Source organism: Mobula birostris, chromosome 5, assembly GCF_030028105.1.
Source record: "Mobula birostris isolate sMobBir1 chromosome 5, sMobBir1.hap1, whole genome shotgun sequence".
Taxonomy (NCBI): Eukaryota; Metazoa; Chordata; class Chondrichthyes; order Myliobatiformes; family Myliobatidae; genus Mobula; species Mobula birostris.
In genome coordinates this window covers 78,149,224-78,168,098 of record NC_092374.1, presented here as the reverse complement: position 1 = coordinate 78,168,098, position 18,875 = coordinate 78,149,224, and the positions used below count along the sequence as shown (strand labels likewise).

Below are 18,875 nucleotides of genomic sequence, written 5' to 3'. Positions count from 1 at the left end.
CAACCTTCAAGCTGCTCGGTGCTATCTCCAACTCCAAACTCAGTAAAAATCCAAAGTTACTTCCAATGCCTTAAAGTGACAGTCCACTGTTAATCTTCATCTCTCTCTCTTTTCCAAACAAACCATCAATGATAAATGTCTCTCTCAAACAGTTAATAGGGGCGCTCCTGGATCCCCTCACAGAAGTATGGCACAGAAATCAGCCCTTTGGGCCATCTTGTCCATTTCCTCCTTCCCCAACAGTATCCATAGTAATATACCTGCTGGTGAGAGGGATGGCCACAGGGTTACTCTGCACTGGTTACTTAACCCTTTCCCCCTTCCTGACTGTCACCCAGTCTCCTCTGTCTTGCACCTTGGGTGTCACTACCTCTCTATATGTCCTACCTATCACTCCTTCAGCCTCCCAAATGATCTGAAGTTCATCCAGTTCCAGCTGCAACTCCTTAACAGCTGATTGCACTTCTTGCAGTTGTAGTCATCAGGGACGTGGAGGTCCCCCTGCCTTCCCACATCCTCTGAGAGGAGCATTCCACTATCCTGCCTGGCATCTCTACTGTCCTAACTGAGCAGATGTAAAGAAGGTCTCACTTTACACAAGAACTCGAATTCAATTGTAAACATAGTGGGAGAGCAGAAAACTGATTGGCTGAAGACTAACCAATCAGGAGGGACAGATTATGGGGGTATAAATACCATCCGACTAGACATGTTCAGGCATCATCCCTGACGAAGATGGCAGATTTTGTCATTGAAATGTTGGTTATAATGGATACCTGTACCCGACTAGAAGCCTGAGAAGAGCTTATTCATTTAGAGGAGCAAATTTGTACAGAGATTGTAAACTGTTACAGGAAACATAATGTTGTTTTAGCAGGTGATTTTTAACTTAACACACATTGACTGGGATTCCCAGACTGTAAAAGGGTGGGAGAGAGTTTATTAAATGTATTCAAGAAAGTTTTCTTAATCAGTGCAAAGAAATCCCAGCTAGAGAAGAATGTGATACTAGATATCCTATTAGGGATTGAGATAGGACAAGTGACAGAAGTTTGTGTGGGGGAACACTTTGCATTTAGTGATCATAGTTTCAAGGTAATTATGGTAAAGGATGGATCTGGTCCTTGGGTTGAGATTCTAATTTGGAGAAATGCCAATTTGATAAGGATCTGACGTGTGGATTAGGACAGGTTGTTTTCTGGCAAAGGTGTGAGGCCTCATTGTTGAGGCCTAATTTGGAGTATTATGTGCAGTTTGGTCACCTATGTACAGGAAAGATATAAATAAGATTGAAAGAGAGCAGAGAAAATTTATAAGGATGTTGCCAGGACGAGGACCTGAGTTATAGGGGAAGGTTGAATAGGGTAGAACTTATTCCCTGGAACATAGAAAATTGAGGGGAGGTTTGATTGAGGTGTAGGATGTTTCCTATGGTGGGAGTGTCTAAAACCAGAGGACACAGCCTCAGAATAGAGGGGTGTACTTTTAGAATGGAGATGAAGAGGAATTTCTTTAGCCAGAGTAGTGACGCCAAATCTTTATGTATATTAAGGCAGAGCCAGATGTATTCTTGATTGGTCAGGGCGTGAAGGGATATGGGAACAAGACAGGAGACTGGGGCTGGGAGGAAAATTAGATCAGGCATGATGAAATGGCGGAGCAGACTCGATGTGCCGAATAGCCTAATTCTGCTCCTATATGTTATGGTGTAATGGTCTTGTGATGAGGGTTATAGATAGGGTAAATTCAAGCAGGCTTTTTGGACTGAGGTTGGGTGAGATTACTGCTAGAGATCATGGGTTAAGGATGAAGAGTGAAAAACTTAAGGGGAACATGAGGCTGAACAACTTTCCTCAGAGGATGCTGAGAGTGTGGAACGAGCTTCCAGCACAAGTGATGGATGCAGGTTCAATTTAATTCAAACTGCAAACTCCACGGATACCCATCGCCATCTCTCCTGAACACTTTCCTGATAATTTGTAACAGATTCCTTCCCACTCTTGCCTTTTATTCTTTATAAAAATCTGTTTCAAGTTTGAAAGTATTACAAGAGTCAGCTTGATAGAACAAAACCTAGAACAATACAACGCAAGAACAGGGCCTTTGGCTCATGATGTCTGTGCTGAACGTGATACCAAACTAAATTAATCCCTTCTGTCTGCCTGTGGTCCAAATTCTTCCATACTCTGCATATTCATGTGCTTATCCTCTTGAATGCTTTTCTCCTATCTGCTTCCACTACCACTCCAGGCACGAGCTACTCTCTGTCTCTCTCAAATTACATCAGCCCCACACTCTCTCACCTTAAAGCTCAGCCCTGTAATATATAACTCTCATGCCCTGAGGAAAAAATGATCCTTACTGTCAGCCTCATCTGTGCCATTCCGTTCTTCTATCAGCATCCAACATTCCAGAGAAAATAATTCAAGTTTGTCGAACCTCACCTTTCTAATTGAGGCATCCTGGTAAACCTCTGCTGTACTCTCACCAAAGACTCCCATGTCCTGCCTGTAATCGGGTGACCAGGTGTACCCTTGATGGATTCGTGAACCAGGTAGCCCAGTGGTTAAATGGTCAATGTTGTTGGCAGCATCTAATAAGTTTTAATTTGCAAATTTAAATTTAAATTTAAATTTCACTAATGCCACAGCAGTCTATTTCTCGATAAGTAATCCATGGCCTTGGCTAATAGTCTTATACCAGTCAATCAGCATATAATCCTGGTCCATATGCATTTCATTTTGACTGTTCTTTAAGGATGGAAAAATCTGTGCCAGTGAAAACAAGAGAACTAACTGGTAATCAGAGTTGAATAGAAATGTTCTTGCTGCTTCCCTTGATGTAACTAAAGTTACATGGTTGATTTTATATTATTTATCATGAAAGGTTTTAATGGTCTTGTTCAAATTCTTCCTTATAAGAATATGTATGTACCTACTTTTGTTAGCTTGGTACATATGTAATTGCAAAATTTATTACTTTTGTTCTGTGCTAAGTGTAAAGATTTCTCATTTGTACATACTCTAAGTTTCTTAGTGTGGAATTATATTTATTGAAGCAAGATTTTATTTGTCCTTTAAGGTAAAGAAACATCATGCTTTCCTGGAAGAAGCATATGGGGGCAGCATGAGAGAGCTGGAATTTCTTTTGGCCAATTTTGCTGTGTCAGGTCCACGGACATCAGGTTAGTTGATGGTGTAAAATGACAGATGCAGCTGTCAGTGTTCTAACCGCCACTGCATTGTGTGAATTCTGCAGCTGCCTCTTTGATCCCTTTTCTCAACATGCTCTGATCTGATGACAAGGTATGAGTGGTCTTCACAGCAGTGTGGTGGCCAAAGGGGCTGAGAGAAGGTGACAGAGTGCTGTTAAACCAGTGCTTGATTTACAAGTGCCAGGATTAACCTGACAGGTTGTAACAAGTGAGCTTACTATCTCTTAATTCCTGCAGGGAAAGAGGCCCTTGTGGATTTTTAAGTAAAATACCTGGAAAGGAACCAGATGTCTTTTTCTGTTACCTGAGCCAAAATACTGTAGTTTCTCAAGCAACTTGGTTGTTGCCAACTCAGGTTATTTCGGACAACAATGCTGTTGTATTCTCCTAAGATAATAATACAAGTGGTTGCTGTATGTACGGTATTCAAAACGTGTTGTGTTGCTTAGTTGTTTACTATTTTTGTGTTTATATTTAATGTCCAAATACTCCATTAAAAATTACATGCATTGTATTTGCAACTATTCTTTAAGTGCCTTCTACAGCTAAAGAGGATATAGAAAAAAGGAACAAGGATTTTTCTGGTACCGGAGGGCTCAAGTTACAAGGAGAGACTTGGTAGTCTAAGATGGTTTTCCCTGAAACAAAGGAGACTGAAGGGTGACCTTATAGAGTTTTATAAAATAATGAGAGGCATGGATGAAGTGGATGGTCACAGTCATTTTCTCATTTACTCCAGACCTGTAGTTCTCTAATTCAGGAAGAATGAGGGGAGACCTCATAGAAACATTTCAAATGTTGAAAGGCATAGACAGAGTGGCTGTGGCAAAGTTGTTTCCCTTGATGGGGGAGTCTAGTACGAGAGGGCATGACTTAAGGATTGAAGGGCGTCCATTCAGAACAGAAATGCGAAGAAATTTTTTTAGTCAGAGGGTGGTGACTCTATGGAATTTGTTGCCACAGGCAGCAGTGGAGGCCAAGTCATTGGGTGTATTTAAGGTAGAGATTGATAGGTATCTGAGTAGCCAGGGCATCAAAGGTTATGGTGAGAAGGCGGGGGAGTGGGACTAAATGAGAGAATGGATCAGCTCATGATAAAATGGTGGAGCAGGCTCAATAGGCCAAATGGCCTTATGGTCTCAATAAGGGCAAACAAAATGTGCTTAAATATCTGTGCCATTTCCTAATCTGCAATTTAAAAAAAATATTTATTTTCATCTAGACCTGGCTGGTAGCATAGTGGCATCAGTGCCGGACTTCGGGACGAAAGGTCCTGAGTTCGAATCCAGCCAGCTCCCCTGCACGCTTTCCATCTGTGCTGGGTTACGAGCTGGTGATTTTTTTTGGAAACTCACTCGGCAGAAGGCAATGGCAAACCACTGCTGTAACTTGCCTCGTACATGGTTCCCCACTACGTCAGAGAGGCGTGGAGGGAAATCGTCCGCTAACCGGAGAAACTCCTGATGTGACGTACCTTTCCTTATAGATGAATCACAATGGCTCTAACTAATGTTTTCCTTGCTGGGAAAAAAAACTCCTGCAGACTGCTTTGAAGTTTTTTGCTGGTATACTTTGGTATTTAACTTTGTATCCTCTTTTTTTTGCCTTAATAGGGTATATATTATTTTATAAACTATGTAGTATTTCTTTAAAAGTTATCTATGGCTGAAATTTATCATTTCAGTTCCTTTCGAGCCATGCCACCCAACAATCCCTGATTTAGCTCTAGCCTAATCACAGGACAATTTACAATGCCCAATTAACCTACCAACATCTTTAGACTGTGGGAGGAAACCCACATGGTTATGGGGAGAATGTACAAACTCCTTACAGGCATTGGTGGGAATTGAACCAGGATCGCCTGTACTGTAAAGCATTGTGCTAACCACTGCTCTACCGTGTCACCCCTTTTGTTGTTAGCCTTTTCATGTAGCTTCCAATCCATCAGAGCCAACTCCTGCCTCACCTCAATGTAGTTTCCTTTTCGCCATTTAAACATTGAAATGGTGTTTTTTTTTTCACTCTATCAAATATTGTGTTGTATTGTGACCCATCTTCTTTAATATCCAGATGCAAATTGGTCTTTTCTCATATCATTATACAGATCCAAAATAAGCGTTTCCCTTATTGGGTCCGTAGCCTACTGATTCAGAGAACAATCTCTTCTGAACATAATGAATAAATGAAAGAAAATATGGACAGGTGGGTTAGTAAGTTTGCAGGTGATATAAAGATTGGTAGTGTTGTGTAGAAGATTGCCAAAGGACACAGCAGGATATAGATCAGTTGCAGATGTGAGCAGAAAAGTGGCAGGTGGAGTTTAGCCATGACTAAGCTCCACCTGAGATGTTGCACTTTGGGAGATCAAACGAAATGCAAAAGTATGCATTTAATGGTAGGTGTACAGTAGTAGTCAAAGTCCATAGCTCCATGAAAGTGGCTGCACAGGTTGATTAGGGCGGTAAAGAAGGCATAGAGCATCTTTGCTTTCTTAGTTGAGGCATCGAGTTCAAGATTCAGAAAGTTATGCTGTAGTCTTGTAAAGCTCTGGACAAGCTGCATCTGGTCATCCCATTGCAGTAAGGATGCTGCCTGAATTAAGAGGGCATATGCTATAAAGAGAGCTTGGACAACATGGATTGTTTATTCTGGGGTGGTAGAGGGAAGACTTGATTGAAGTATGAGAGATTATGAAAGGCATAGAGTGGAAAAATTTTATCTTTTTCACAGGGTCAAATTGTCTTATACTAGAAGTTGTACATTTAAGGTGAGAAAGGGTAAGTTTAAAGGTGATAATGTAGGCCTAATTTTTTTTTATACACACTGAGTGGTAGTTACCTGGAAAATGCTGCTGGGGATGGTAGTGGAGGCAAATACGATTGTGACATTTAAGAGGCTCTTAAAAAGGCACATGGATATGCGGAGAATGGAGGAATATGTACACTGTGTAGGCAGAAGGGATTCATTTTGTTTGGCATTTAATTACTGGTTTAATTAGTTTGGCACAGCATCAAAGGCAGAAGAGCCTGTTCCTTTGCTGTACTGTTCTATAGACATTACAAGGGTTAAAACATCCTGATGGGATTTATATTCAGCCCTCCGACCAGGTAGTATTGAGGAAGCAGGGAATCTGCACAAGGTCGTGGGACAGATTAGGAGAATGAGCAAAGTAGTGGCAGATGGAATAAAGTGTCAGAATCAGAATTATGTTTATTATCCCTGACGTTTTGTGGAATTTGTTGTTTTGCAGCAGTACACTGCAAGACAAAACAATACTGTAAATTAGAATGTGGATTTAAAAGGTAACTGCAAGTACTGCAAAATGAAAGCAAAAATAGGTAATGTTCATGGGTTCATTGTTCATTCAGAAATCTGATGGCAGGAGTATGAAGCTCCAGAATCAGGTTTAATATCACTGGCAAATGTGTTATGTCTCAGCAATAGATAATAAAAACTGCAAATTACAGTTGGTATACATATTAAAATGTTAAATTAAATTAGTAGTGCAAAAAGAGGAAAAAAAAACTAGTGAGGTAGTGTTCATGGGTTCAATGTCCATTCAGAAATTTGATGGCAGAAGGGAAGAAGCTATCCCTGAATCATTGAGTGTGTGCCTTCAGGCTTCTGTACCTCCTCCCTGATGGTAGCCATGATCAACTTCTCAAAACACTTTATCACAGTGGATGTGAGTGCAACTGGGTGATAGTCAGTGAGCCCACTCACCCTGCCCTTCTTGGGCACCAGTATAATTGATACCCTTTTGAAGCAAGTGGGAATCTGCAACTAAAGTAGTAAGAGATTGATGATGTTATTGAACACTAGCCAATTGTTTGGCCCAGGTTTTCATTGCCCTACCAGGTACACCATCAGGGTCTGAAGCCTTGTGAGAGTTCACCCTCTTCAAAGATGTTCTGGCGACTGCCTCTGTGACAGGGTTCATAGGGAGGTGTATGCTCATCCATTTTAGTGGAAGGAATAAAGCCACAGACTATTTTCTAAATGAGCGAATTCAGAAATTGCAAGTGCAAAGGGATTTGGAGTTTGGTGTAGTATTCCCAAAAGGTTAATTTGCAAATTGAATCGATAGTAAGAAAAGTAAGTGCAATGTTGGCATTGATTTCCAGATCACCAGTATATAAAAACAAAGATATAATGCTGAGGCTTTATAAGGCACCAGATAGACCAAATTTGGAGGATTGTCAGCAGTTGTGGACCCAATATAAGACCATAAGACATAAGAACATAATTAGGCCATTCAGCCCATTGAGTCTGCTCCACCATTCTATCATGGATGATTTATTATCCCTCTCAACCCTATTCTCCAGCCTTCTTCCCATAGCTGTTTATGCTCTTACTAATCAAAAACCTACCAACCTCCGTGTTAAATACACTCAGTGACCATTTTATTAAGTAACTCCCATACCTTATAAAGTGGCCACTGTATGTATAATCATAGTCTTCTGCTGCTATAGTCCATCCACTTCATGGTTCGACATGTCTGTTCACAGATGCTCTCTGCACACTATTGTTGTAACACACAGTTATTTGAGTTACTGTCACCTTCCTGTTAGCTTGAACCAATCTGGTTATTCATCAACAAAGTGCTTTTGCCCACAGAACTGCTGGTCACTAGATTTATTTTTTGTTTTTGTACCATTCTTGTAAACTCTGGAGACTGCTTATGTGAAAATTCCAGGAGATCAGCAGTTTCTGAGATATTCAAACCACCCCATCTGGCACCAATAATCATTCAACAGTCACTTAGATCACATTTCTTCCCCATTCTTATGTTTAGTCTGAACAGCAACTGAACCGCTTGACCATGCCTGCATGCTTTTATGCATTGAATTGCTGCCACATGATTAGCTGGTGTGCAGGTGGACCTAATGAAGTGGCTGCTGAATGTATACCAAATGACTTGGCCTCCAGACCCATCCGTAGCAATGAATTCCACAGATTCACCACCCTCTGGCTAAAGAAATTCCTCTTCATCTCTGTTCTAAAGGGTTGTCCCCCTATTCTGATGCTTTGCTCTGTGGTTTGAGACTCCCTCACAATAGGAAAAATCCTCTCCACATTCACTCTATCTAGGACTTTCAGTAAGATCCTTCCTCATTCTTCAGAACTCCAGCGAGTACAGGCTTAGAGCCATCAAGCAAGTTCTCCTCATATATAAAACCTTTCATTCCCAGAATCATTCTTGTGAACCTCCTCTGGACCTTCTCCAATGCCAGCACATTTTTTCTTAGAAAAAGGCATTCAAAATTGCTCACAATACTCCAAGTGCTGTCTGATAAAAGCCTCAGCAGCATATCCTCTCAATATGAATTGCATTTGCCTTCCTTACCACTGACTCAACCTGCAAGTTAATGTTTAGGGAATCCTGCACGAGGACTCCCAAGTCCCTTTGCACTTCTGATTTCTGAACTTTCTACCCATTTAGAAAATAACTTGTGTCTTTATCCCTTCTACCCACAACAATGAAGGCAGCATTGACGGTGGAGGATGGCCTTCACTCGCACCTCTTCCATTTCACGGACATGTGCCCTCACCCCATCCTCCTGCTACCTCACTGGGGATAGGGTTACTCTTGTCCTCACCTCTCACCCCACTAGCCCCTGTGTCCATTACATAATTCTCTGTAAATTCCGCCATCTCCAATGGGATCCTACCACCAAGCACATCTTTCCTAACCACCCTTCCAACCCACTTTCTGCAGGGATCGTTCCCTTCACGACTCACTTGTACACTTGTCCCTCCCCACTAATCCCCCTCCTGGTACTTATCCTTGCAAACTGAGCCACACCTGTCTCCACAGCTCCTCCCTCACTACCATCAGGGTCCCAAATTCCTTCCAAGTGAGGTGACACTTCATCTGAGAGTCTCTTGGGGTCATCTACTGCATCTGGTGCTCCCCGTTTGGCCTCCTGTATATTGGTGAGACCCCATGTAGATTGGGAAACCACTTCAACAAGCACTTACACTTAGAAGTTCAAGAAAAAGCATAATCTCCCTGTGGCCACCCATTTCTATTTTACTTCCCATTCCTATTCTGACATGCTAGTCCATGGCTTTTTCTTGAACTTCCGGTAATTGCCCCTTCCCCTTCACCATTCCCCATTCCTGTTTTGCTCTCTCACCTTACCTGCCCATCAACTCCCTCCGGTGCTCCTCCCTTTTTCTTCCATGGTCTTCTGTCTCCTATCAGATTCCCCCTTCTTCAGCCCTTCAGCTCTTTCACCAATCAACATCCCAGCTCTTTACACTGTCTTTCCCTCTCCTGGTTTCACCTACACCTGCTACCTTGTACTTCTTCCTCTCTTCCCCTCCCCCTACCTTCCTACTCTAACTTCGCTTTCTTTCCAGTCCCGATGAAGGGTCTCAGCCTGAAACATTGACTGTTTACGCTTTTCCATAGATGCTGCCTGACCTGCTGAGTTCTTCTAGCATTTTCTTTGTGTTGCTTTGAATTTCCAGCATCTGCAGACTTTCTCATGTTTGTTGTCCTATTCTTACTGTCACTGGTGCTTGACGCTGGTAGCAATCGAGAGGTTACTACCCTGGAGGTCCTGCTTTTCAGCCTGCTACTGAACTCTGTTTATTTCCCTTTCAGGACTTCATCTGTTTTCCTTGTTTTGTTGTTGTTTTGTACCTAGATGTAGCATGACGACTTCTCCTTTAGAATGCTGTGGACCCAAACAGAGACGTCCTTGAGTCTGGGAGGCAGTGTACTATTCTGGTGTCTCTTTTACCTCCACAGAATCTTCTGTCTGCTCCCTCTAACTGTGGAATCCCCCCCCCCCCATCGCTACTGCACTCCTCTTCTCCCCCCTTCTGAGCCTCAGAAGCAGATTCAATGCTAGAGATGTAGTTGCAATGGCTTTCTCCTGGTAGGTTCCCCCACCCCCCAACAATATCCAAAGAAGTATACTTATTATTGAGGGAAATGGAAACAAGGGTGCATTGTGCAGCTGCCTATTCCCTTCCTCTCTCCTGACAGTAACCCAGCTCCCTGCCTCTTGCAACTTAGCAGTGACTACCTCCCTGTAGCTCCTATCACCTCCTCATTCTCCTGTATGAGCCGAAGGTCATCCAACTTCAGCTCCATTTCCCTAGCACGGTTTGTAAGGAGCTGATGCTCGATGCACATCATGCAGATCAGGGAGACTAGAGGTCTCCAATAGTTCCCACATCTCATGGGAAGAACATTCCACCATCCCTGTGCCCATTCTCAGCACACTAGCTATGTAGTAGTAGACAAAGAATGAAATCAGACTTGTTAGAAACTTAGAGCCTTTGCCTCTTCTTGCGTAAGCCTTTTGAGCCAAAGACTGACCTCTCTAATGTGCTGTATCTCCAAATAAACAGATACTGTTTACTCTAAGCTTCAGGCAAGAAAGGAATTTCATTCTCCCTGGTGTATATGACAAAAACCTATCTTGAAATGTAACATAGATTAATGGAAAGAAGAGGGCAGATGGTGTGAAGCATAAAGAAGGAGGGAGCAATGTAGATCTAATTTTAGAGGCAAATCTAACAGAAACTACTAAAGGAACCAATTGGTTTTGGGCAAAAAAAGGGTGGATGGTAATTGCAGAAACTGGGATGACAGTGATGAGATGAAAGGTTACTTTATACTTTATTGTCGCCAAACAATTGGTACTAGAATGTACAATCATCACAGAGATATGTGATTCTGCACTTCACACTCCCTGGATTACAACTATTAAATATTAAAAATAGTTAAAATTAGTAAATATTAAAAATTTAAATTATAAATCATAAATAGAAAAGGAAAAATGGAAAGTAAGGTAGTGCAAAAAAACTGAGGGGCAGGTCTGGATATTTGGAGGGTACGGCCCAGATCCGGTTCAGGATCCATTCAGCAGTCTTATCACAGTCGGAAAGAAGCTGTTCCCAAATCTGGCTGCACGAGTCTTCAAGCTCCTGAGCCTTCTCCCCAAGGGAAGAGGGACGAAAAGTGTGCTGGCTGGGTGGGTCGTGTCCTTGATTATCCTGGCAGCACTGCTCCGACAGCGTGCGGTGTAAAGTGAGTCCATGGATGGAAGATTGGTTTGTGTGATGTGCTGGGCTGTGTTCATGATCTTCTGCAGCTTCTTTCGGTCTTGGACAGGACAACTTCCATACCAGGTTGTGGTGCACCCTAGAAGAATGCTTTCTATGGTGCATCTATAAAAATTAGTGAGGGTTTTAGGGGACAGGCCAAATTTTAGTTTTCTCCGGAAGTAAAGGCGCTTTTGGGCCTTCTTGGCAGTGGACTCTGCTTAGTTGGACCAAGTCAGGTCATTTGTGATATTGACCCCGAGGAACTTAAAGCTTTTGACCTGTTCCACTTGCGCACCACCAATGTAAATTGGGTCGTGCGGTCCGCTACTCCTTCTGAAGTCAACAACCAATTCCTTCGTCTTGCTGACATTGAGGGATAGGTTATTGTCTTCGCACCATGCCACCAGGTTCTTAATTTCCCCTCTGTACTCAAACTCATCATTACCCGAGATACAGCCTACAGTTGTTGTGTCATCAGCAAACTTATATATTGAGTTTGATGGAAACTTGGCTACACAATCATGGGTGTACAGTGAGTACAGCAGGGGGCTGAGTACACAGCCTTGTGGGGCACCAGTGCTTGGAGTGATTGTAGAGGAGGGCTTGTCCCCTATTTTTACAGCCTGGGTCCTGTCTGTGAGGAAGTTGAAGATCCAGCTGCAGATCTGAGTGCTGAGGCCCAGGTTCTGGAGCTTAGGAATCAGTTTATTTGGAATGATGGTATTAAAGGCAGAGCTGTTGGTGCTGAAACACAGCTGCTGCATGGAGCTGTCTCAGATACAGGCAGCAGCAACTTGCACAGGTGTGCTGATGATGGAGGATACCATCTTTAATTGGATAATTGAGTTAATTAGCTTTTGGTTGGTCAAGTGGGAGGGGCTTAGCAGTTATAAGCCTCAGGTTACCAAGGCTTTGGTTTTTTTTTAAAAGCATGCTTAGTTTTGCAACTGGCCATCCCACCGCTGCCACCATATGAGACAGCTCCGTGCAGCAGCTCTGTTTCAGACCCGGTCACTATTACTGCTGGGGATGAGTGTTTTACCGAGTGTGCCATGTACCATCCGTAGTCACAAGAGTCATCAAGTCATAGAGCACTGCACCACAGAAGTAGGCCTTTTGTCACATCTAGGATGTGCCAGAATTAACCTGCTTGCATTAACTGTACCAGCTCTAAATTTGTATACCTGTATCAAGTTGTCTCCTCCTTCACTAAGGAAATAAAGTCCTAATCTATTCAACCTTTCCCTAGAACTCAGGTCCTCATGTCCTAGCAACATCCTTGTAATTTTTTTCCGTACTCATTCAATCCTACTGATATCTTTCCTCTAGGTGGATGACCATAATACTCCAAATTTGTGCCTTGTACAGTTTCAACATAACATCCTAACTCCTGTACGCAGTACTTTTATTTATAAAGGATAATGTTCCAAAAGTTGTTTATGACCTTTTCAACCAGTAATGGCAATTTTAAGGAATTACTGATCTCTACTCCCTGATCCTTCTGTTCTACCACACTCCTCAGTGCCCTACCATTCACTGTGTAAATCTTACCCTAGTTTGTCCTCCCAAACTACAAGACTGTACACTTATCTGCATTAAATTTTACCTGCCATTTTTCAGCCTGTTTTCCCAGATGGTCCCAGCTTTGATGTCCATTACCAGTCCTGGTTCTTTACTAGCTTCCCATGCAGAACTTTGTCAAAAGCCTTGCTAAAGTTCATGTGGACAGCATCCATTGCCTTTCCTGGTAAACATAGAAAACCTACAGCACAATATAGGCCCTTCTGCCCACAAAGTTGTGCCAAACATGTCCCTACCTTAGAAATTACTAGGCTTACCCATAGCCCTCTATTTTTCTAAGCTCCATGTACCTATCCATAAGTCTCTTAAAGACCCTATTGTATCCGCCTCCACCACCGTTGCCGGCAGCCCATTCCACGCACTCACCACTCTCTGCGTAAACAAAAAACTTATCGCTGACACCTCCTCTGTACCTCCTCCCCAGCACCTTAAACCTGTGTCCTCTTGTGGCAACCATTTCAACCTTCGGAAAAAGCTTCTGACTATCCACACGATCAATGCCTCTCATCATCTTATACACCTCTATCAGGTCACTTCTCATCCTACGTCACTCCAAGGAGTAAAGGCCGAGTTCACTCAACCTATTCTCATAAGGCATGCTCCCCAGTCCAGGCAACATCCTTGTAAATCTACTCTGTACCCTTTCTATGGTTTCTACATCCTTCCTATAGTGAGGCAACCAGAACTGAGCACAGTACTCCAAGTGGGGCCTGACCAGGGTCCTATATAGCTGCAGCATTACCTTCTGGCTCCTAAATTCAATTCCACAATTAATGAAGGCCAATACACCATATGCCTTCTTAACCCAAGAGGTAACCTCCTCAAAAACTCTTAAGATTGGTTAGTCACGACCTACCATGTACAAAGCCTCATTAATTATCCTTAATCATGCCCTGTCTATCCAAATACTTAAATATGTGGTCCTTTAAAATGCCTTCCTTACTACTGATGTCAGACTCATATATACATGTGTGTGTGTTATGTATGTACAGGTATGCGTCACTTAACGTCCACAATACGTTCTTTGAAATCGGACGTTAGGTGATTTGGACATTGTGCGAACACCATATTATATACATACTTGGCAAACTTATATGGAGTACTGTAGTATACCTGTATTGACTAAATAGCCAAGAACTTCCACTAAAACTGTACAGTGTACACTAATATATACACTATAATTTTTTATTTCATTTTAAACTTTAATTTTTTTTCACTTTTTAAACTTTTATGTAAGCTCTTTCTTAGCCTATATCACACACAGTTTATCAAGGAGGATATGTCCAGTGTTGTTTGGCTAGTTTGATTTTTTTTCTTCATAAATTTCTCTATATGCAGCAAACGTTGCATGAACATTCCTCTTTATCAGTGAAAAGCGTTCAGTGTTTGAGTCCATCTCTTCAGCACTCTTCAGCAAGCTGTTAGTCCTGCAAAGAATTTGGAAGTTGTGATGTACTTTATGGTAATATTTTCGAAAGAAAGTTAAACAGAGAGATAACGCTACTACACTCAAGAGGTGCACGATACACTAGATTGGTTACGTCCACTACGTCACGTTCTCCGATCGGGACTACAGAGGGATATGCGATCGGACGTTGTCCGAATGGATGTTAAGCGGCGCGTATGTTTATAGGGTTCTGGATAGTATGGACTATGGATAACTGCTAAAGTATGTAGCAGGGTTTAGGTCAGTCACAGAGATGGAGAGAGAGATTGAAAAAAGTGTCAGAGATGGACCAAGTAATTTTGAGGGCTGGCTGGAAACCTGTGCTATCTTCTCTGGAACAGCAGAGGCTGAGGGGAGACCAGTGCAAGATTGAGAGGCATAGACAGAGCTGACAGCCAGTTTGTTTTTCCCATGGTTGAAGGCATGCATTTAAGGTGAGAGGGATGAAGTTCAAGGGAGATGTACGGAGCAGCTTCTTTTTGTACAGGAATGGTGTGTGCCTCAAATGTGATGCCATGGGTGGTGGTGGTGGTGGAAGCAAATACATCAGAGCTGTTTAAGTGGCTCTTAAATAGGCACATGAATGTGCAGAGAGTTGAGGGAAATGGTCATTGTGTTGGCAAAAGGGATTAGTTCAGTTAGACATTTAATTGCTAGTTTAATTAGTTTATACAAACTAGGGCCTGTTTCTTCTTCTACTGTTATATGTTCTGTTCCAATCAATAGGTCAATGGAACGGAGTCTTGAGGAATACAAGACTTTTATTTATTTAGTAAAACATTATGAAAATAATGTATCACTAAATACATTATTTAGCCCTTCGAGATGCACCACCTAGCAACCCCCATTTTAACCGAAGCCTATTCATGGGACAATTTACAATGACCAAGTAACTTTGGATTGTGGGAGGAAACCAGAGCACCCAGAGAAAACCCACTCATTCCATGGGATGAACGTACAAACGCCTCACAGAGTACGCCAAGATTGATTTCTAACCCTCCCGAGTTGTGATAGCATCATGCTAACTGTTGCACTACCATGGTGCTCTAGACTTGCTAGATTCCAGTTGCCTAAACCTGACATATCCTTTTTCTTGTCCCCTGTGATGAAACCTGCAATATCCTTTGTCATCAAAGGTTTCCTAGTCTTGCCATCTTTGCTGTGCATCCATAGTGGAATGTGCTGGATGTGGGAGAAAATTTAAAGAAGTTCGGAGGGGAATATAGGGCCATGAAATATCCTTGACAAATAAGATAAAGTATCCAGAACATTTTATAAGGAGCAAGAGGTTAGCTACATAAAGTGTGGGTGCCTTTAGAGATCAAAGGGGTGATTCATTTGTGGAGCCAAGGGATGCAGGCAGAAGTTATAAGTGAATACTTCTCATCTGTATTCACCAAGAAGGACATAAAAGCTGGTGAGTTCAAGTTAGGGTATGTTGAGGTCTGCTGCATGTCAGTATTAAGAAGGTGCAGGAGTTAGATAAAGGATCCTATAAGGGCTGGTAAATCCCAGGGGCCAGATGAGATCAGTTTCAGGTTGCTATAGAAGACAAGAGATTTTGTTGAAAGAGAGGGAAGTATGGGGGGGTGGGGAGGTGGAGTTGCATTATGAATCAGGGACAAGATCACAGCTGCATTAAGTCATCCACTGAGTCAATATGATTAGAACTCAAAAATTAAAAAAAAAGTGAAATCACTCTGATGGGATTGTACTGCAGCACCCCCTCCCCAATAGCCACTGGATCGTTGAGGAACAGAAATGCAGGCAGTTTAGGGAAAGATGCAGAATCAACAGTGTTATTGTAGTTGAGGACATCAACTTCTCCAACATAGACTGGGACCTCCTTAGTGTAAGGTATTAATAAGGAACAGAATTTGTTAGGTGCATCCAAGAGGGTTTTCTAAATCAGTATGCAGATGGTCGTAATAGAGAAGAGGCAATACTGGACCTGCTATTGGATAATGCACTTTCCCAGGTGACTGACATTTCAATGGAGAATATTTATGAAACACAAGTCCTTAAGTTTTAAGATAGATATAAATAAGGGAAGAGAGAACTACTTTGGGGCAGGGTAGACTATGAAAGTAATAGGCAGGAGCTGGGGACAGTTAATTGGGAATAGCTATTTTTGGGCTAGGCACACTTGACTTGTGGACAGTGTTTAAATGCCAACTGCAGAGTGTACAGGACAGATGTATTCCAGTAAGTAGGCAGACAGAATATAGATAGGTAGATAGAAACCTGAAAAGCAGGACCACCAGAGTAGTAATCTCAAGTGCTGGCGTGTGCCATGTGCCAGTGAAGGTAACAATAGGATGATTTAACAGATGAATGCATGGCTGAAGAATTGGTGTAGGAGGTAGGGTTTCTGATTTCTGGATCATTGGGATCTTTTCTGGGGAAGGTATATCCTATACAAAAAGAATGGGCAGGTTTGCTGGAGCTGTGGTTTAAAATAATCTGGCATGAGGATGGGAACCAGAATGATGGGGCCCTAGAATACAAAAGCAAAGATGTGATGCTGAGGCTTTATAAGGCACTGGTGAGGCCCCACCTTGAGTAATGTGAATAGTTTTGTGCCCCTCATCTTGGAAGAGATGTACTGGCATTGGAGAGGATCCAGGGGAGGTTCACAAGGATGATTCCAGGAATGAAAGGGTTATCATACAAGAAACTTTTGATGGCTCTGGGTCTGTACTCACTGGAATTCAGAAGGATGGGGGGGATCTTATTGAAACCTCTCAAATGTTGAAAGGCCTAGACAGAGTAGATGTGGAAAGGATGTTTCCCATGGTGGGAGAATCGAGGACAAGATGGCATAGCCTCAGGATAGAGGGGCACCCTTTCAAAACATATGTGGAGAAATTCCTTTAGCCAAGGTTGGTAAATTTATGGAATTTATTGCCATATGCAGCTGTGGAGATCAGGCCATTGTGTGTATTTAAGGCAGAGATTGATAGGTTCTTGATTGGACATGGGATCAAAGGTTATGGGGAGAATGCCAGGAAGTGGGGTTGAGGAGGAGAAGAAAAAAGATCAGCCACGATTGAATGGCAGAGCAGACTCTGGGCAAGGTGGCCTAATTCTGCTCCTATGTCTTATGACACAGGATAGGACAGTTGGTATACAAGTAGACGCAGTGTGTAGTGAGACTGGGGAAGGACAGGCAGATGATAGGGTAAAACTGCAGTGTAAATTTGTCACTGGGATGAGCTGAAGTGTAATACGGGGACAAAATCGAAAAGGGCAATAAATACAGGACTGAATATGTTCTATTCGAATGCATGCAGTGTATGGAATAAGGTAGATGATTTTCTAGTGGAATTGGAGATTGCCAGGTACGATGTTATGAGCATCACAGAGTCGTGGCTGAAATAAGATTATAGTTGGGAACTCGATATCCAAGGATAGACTGTGTATTGAAAAAGGACAGGCGTGTTGGCAGAGGGGGTGGGGTAGCTCTGTTGGTTAAAAAAAAATGAAATCAAATTCATAGAAAGAGGTGACATAGGATTGGAAGATGTAGAATCCTTGTGGGTACAGGTAAGAAACTGCAAAAGTAAAAAGACCCTGACGGGAGTTGTATACAGGCCTCCAAATAGTTACCAGGATGTGGGATACAAATTACAGCTTGGAGATAGCAAATACTTGTTTTTTTTTAAAAAAAGTAAAGTTACAGTGGTCGTGGAGGAATTTCAATATACAAGTTGTTTGGGAAGAACAAGTTGGTGCTGGATCAAAAGAACAGGGATTTGTAGAAGCCTTTGAGATGGATTTTGAGAACACCTTGTGTTTGAGCCCACTTGGGAAAGGCAATTATCGAATGGGTATTGTATAATGAACCAGCTTTGATTAGGGGCAGAATTTGTTTGGGTTGTCCAGGAAGGATTCCTGACACAATATATAGACAGGCTAGCTAGAGGAGAGGCCATACTGGATCTGGAACTAGGCAGTAAACCAGGTCAGGTGTCAGATCTCTAGCTGGGTAGACATTTCAGAGACAGTGGCAACTATTTCCTGACCTTTACTATTGCCTTGCAGGGGGATAGGAGCAGACAGTATTTAATTGGGGGAGGGGATCTATGATGCTATTAGGCAGGAACTTGGGAGCATAAATTGGGAATGGATGTGCTCAGGGAAAATGCACAACAGAATTATGGAGATTCTTTAGGGAGCACTTGCATGATGTTCTGGATAGATTTAGCCCATTGAGGTGGTGAAAGACCATATTTAACAAGAGATGTGGAGTATATAGTCAAGGGGAAGAAAGAAGTTGACTTATGATTTAGGAAGCCAGGATCATACAGAGCTCTGGACTGTCACAAGATAATGAGGAAGAAGCTGATGAATGTGGAGGTGTGTGAGGTTCACTGTGCTTCAGGAACCTGCTCCTGGTAGAGTTGGGCTGAAGGTTCCTGTCCCTCCTTCCCAATGGTAGCAACAAGAAGAGAGCATAGCCTGGATGGTGGGGGTCCTTGATGATGGATGCTGCCTTCTTGTTCTGGGACCCCTGCTCTTTGTGAAAGGGTGGGTTAAATACACGAATGTTGGTGGAGTTGTAGA

The 18,875-nt window shown here is 42.5% G+C and overlaps 1 protein-coding gene across 2 annotated transcripts in view; it reads left to right on the top strand.

Annotated features, from left to right (window-relative positions):
• The window catches only part of ccdc171 (coiled-coil domain containing 171), a 478,351-nt gene that overhangs the window by 94,919 nt on the left and 364,557 nt on the right, over positions 1-18,875 (top strand). For both annotated transcript variants that reach the window (XM_072258224.1, XM_072258225.1), the window contains exon 10: positions 3,082-3,184. In XM_072258224.1, the coding sequence (XP_072114325.1) occupies positions 3,082-3,184 (103 nt within the window). The remainder of the gene's footprint in view (positions 1-3,081; positions 3,185-18,875) is intronic.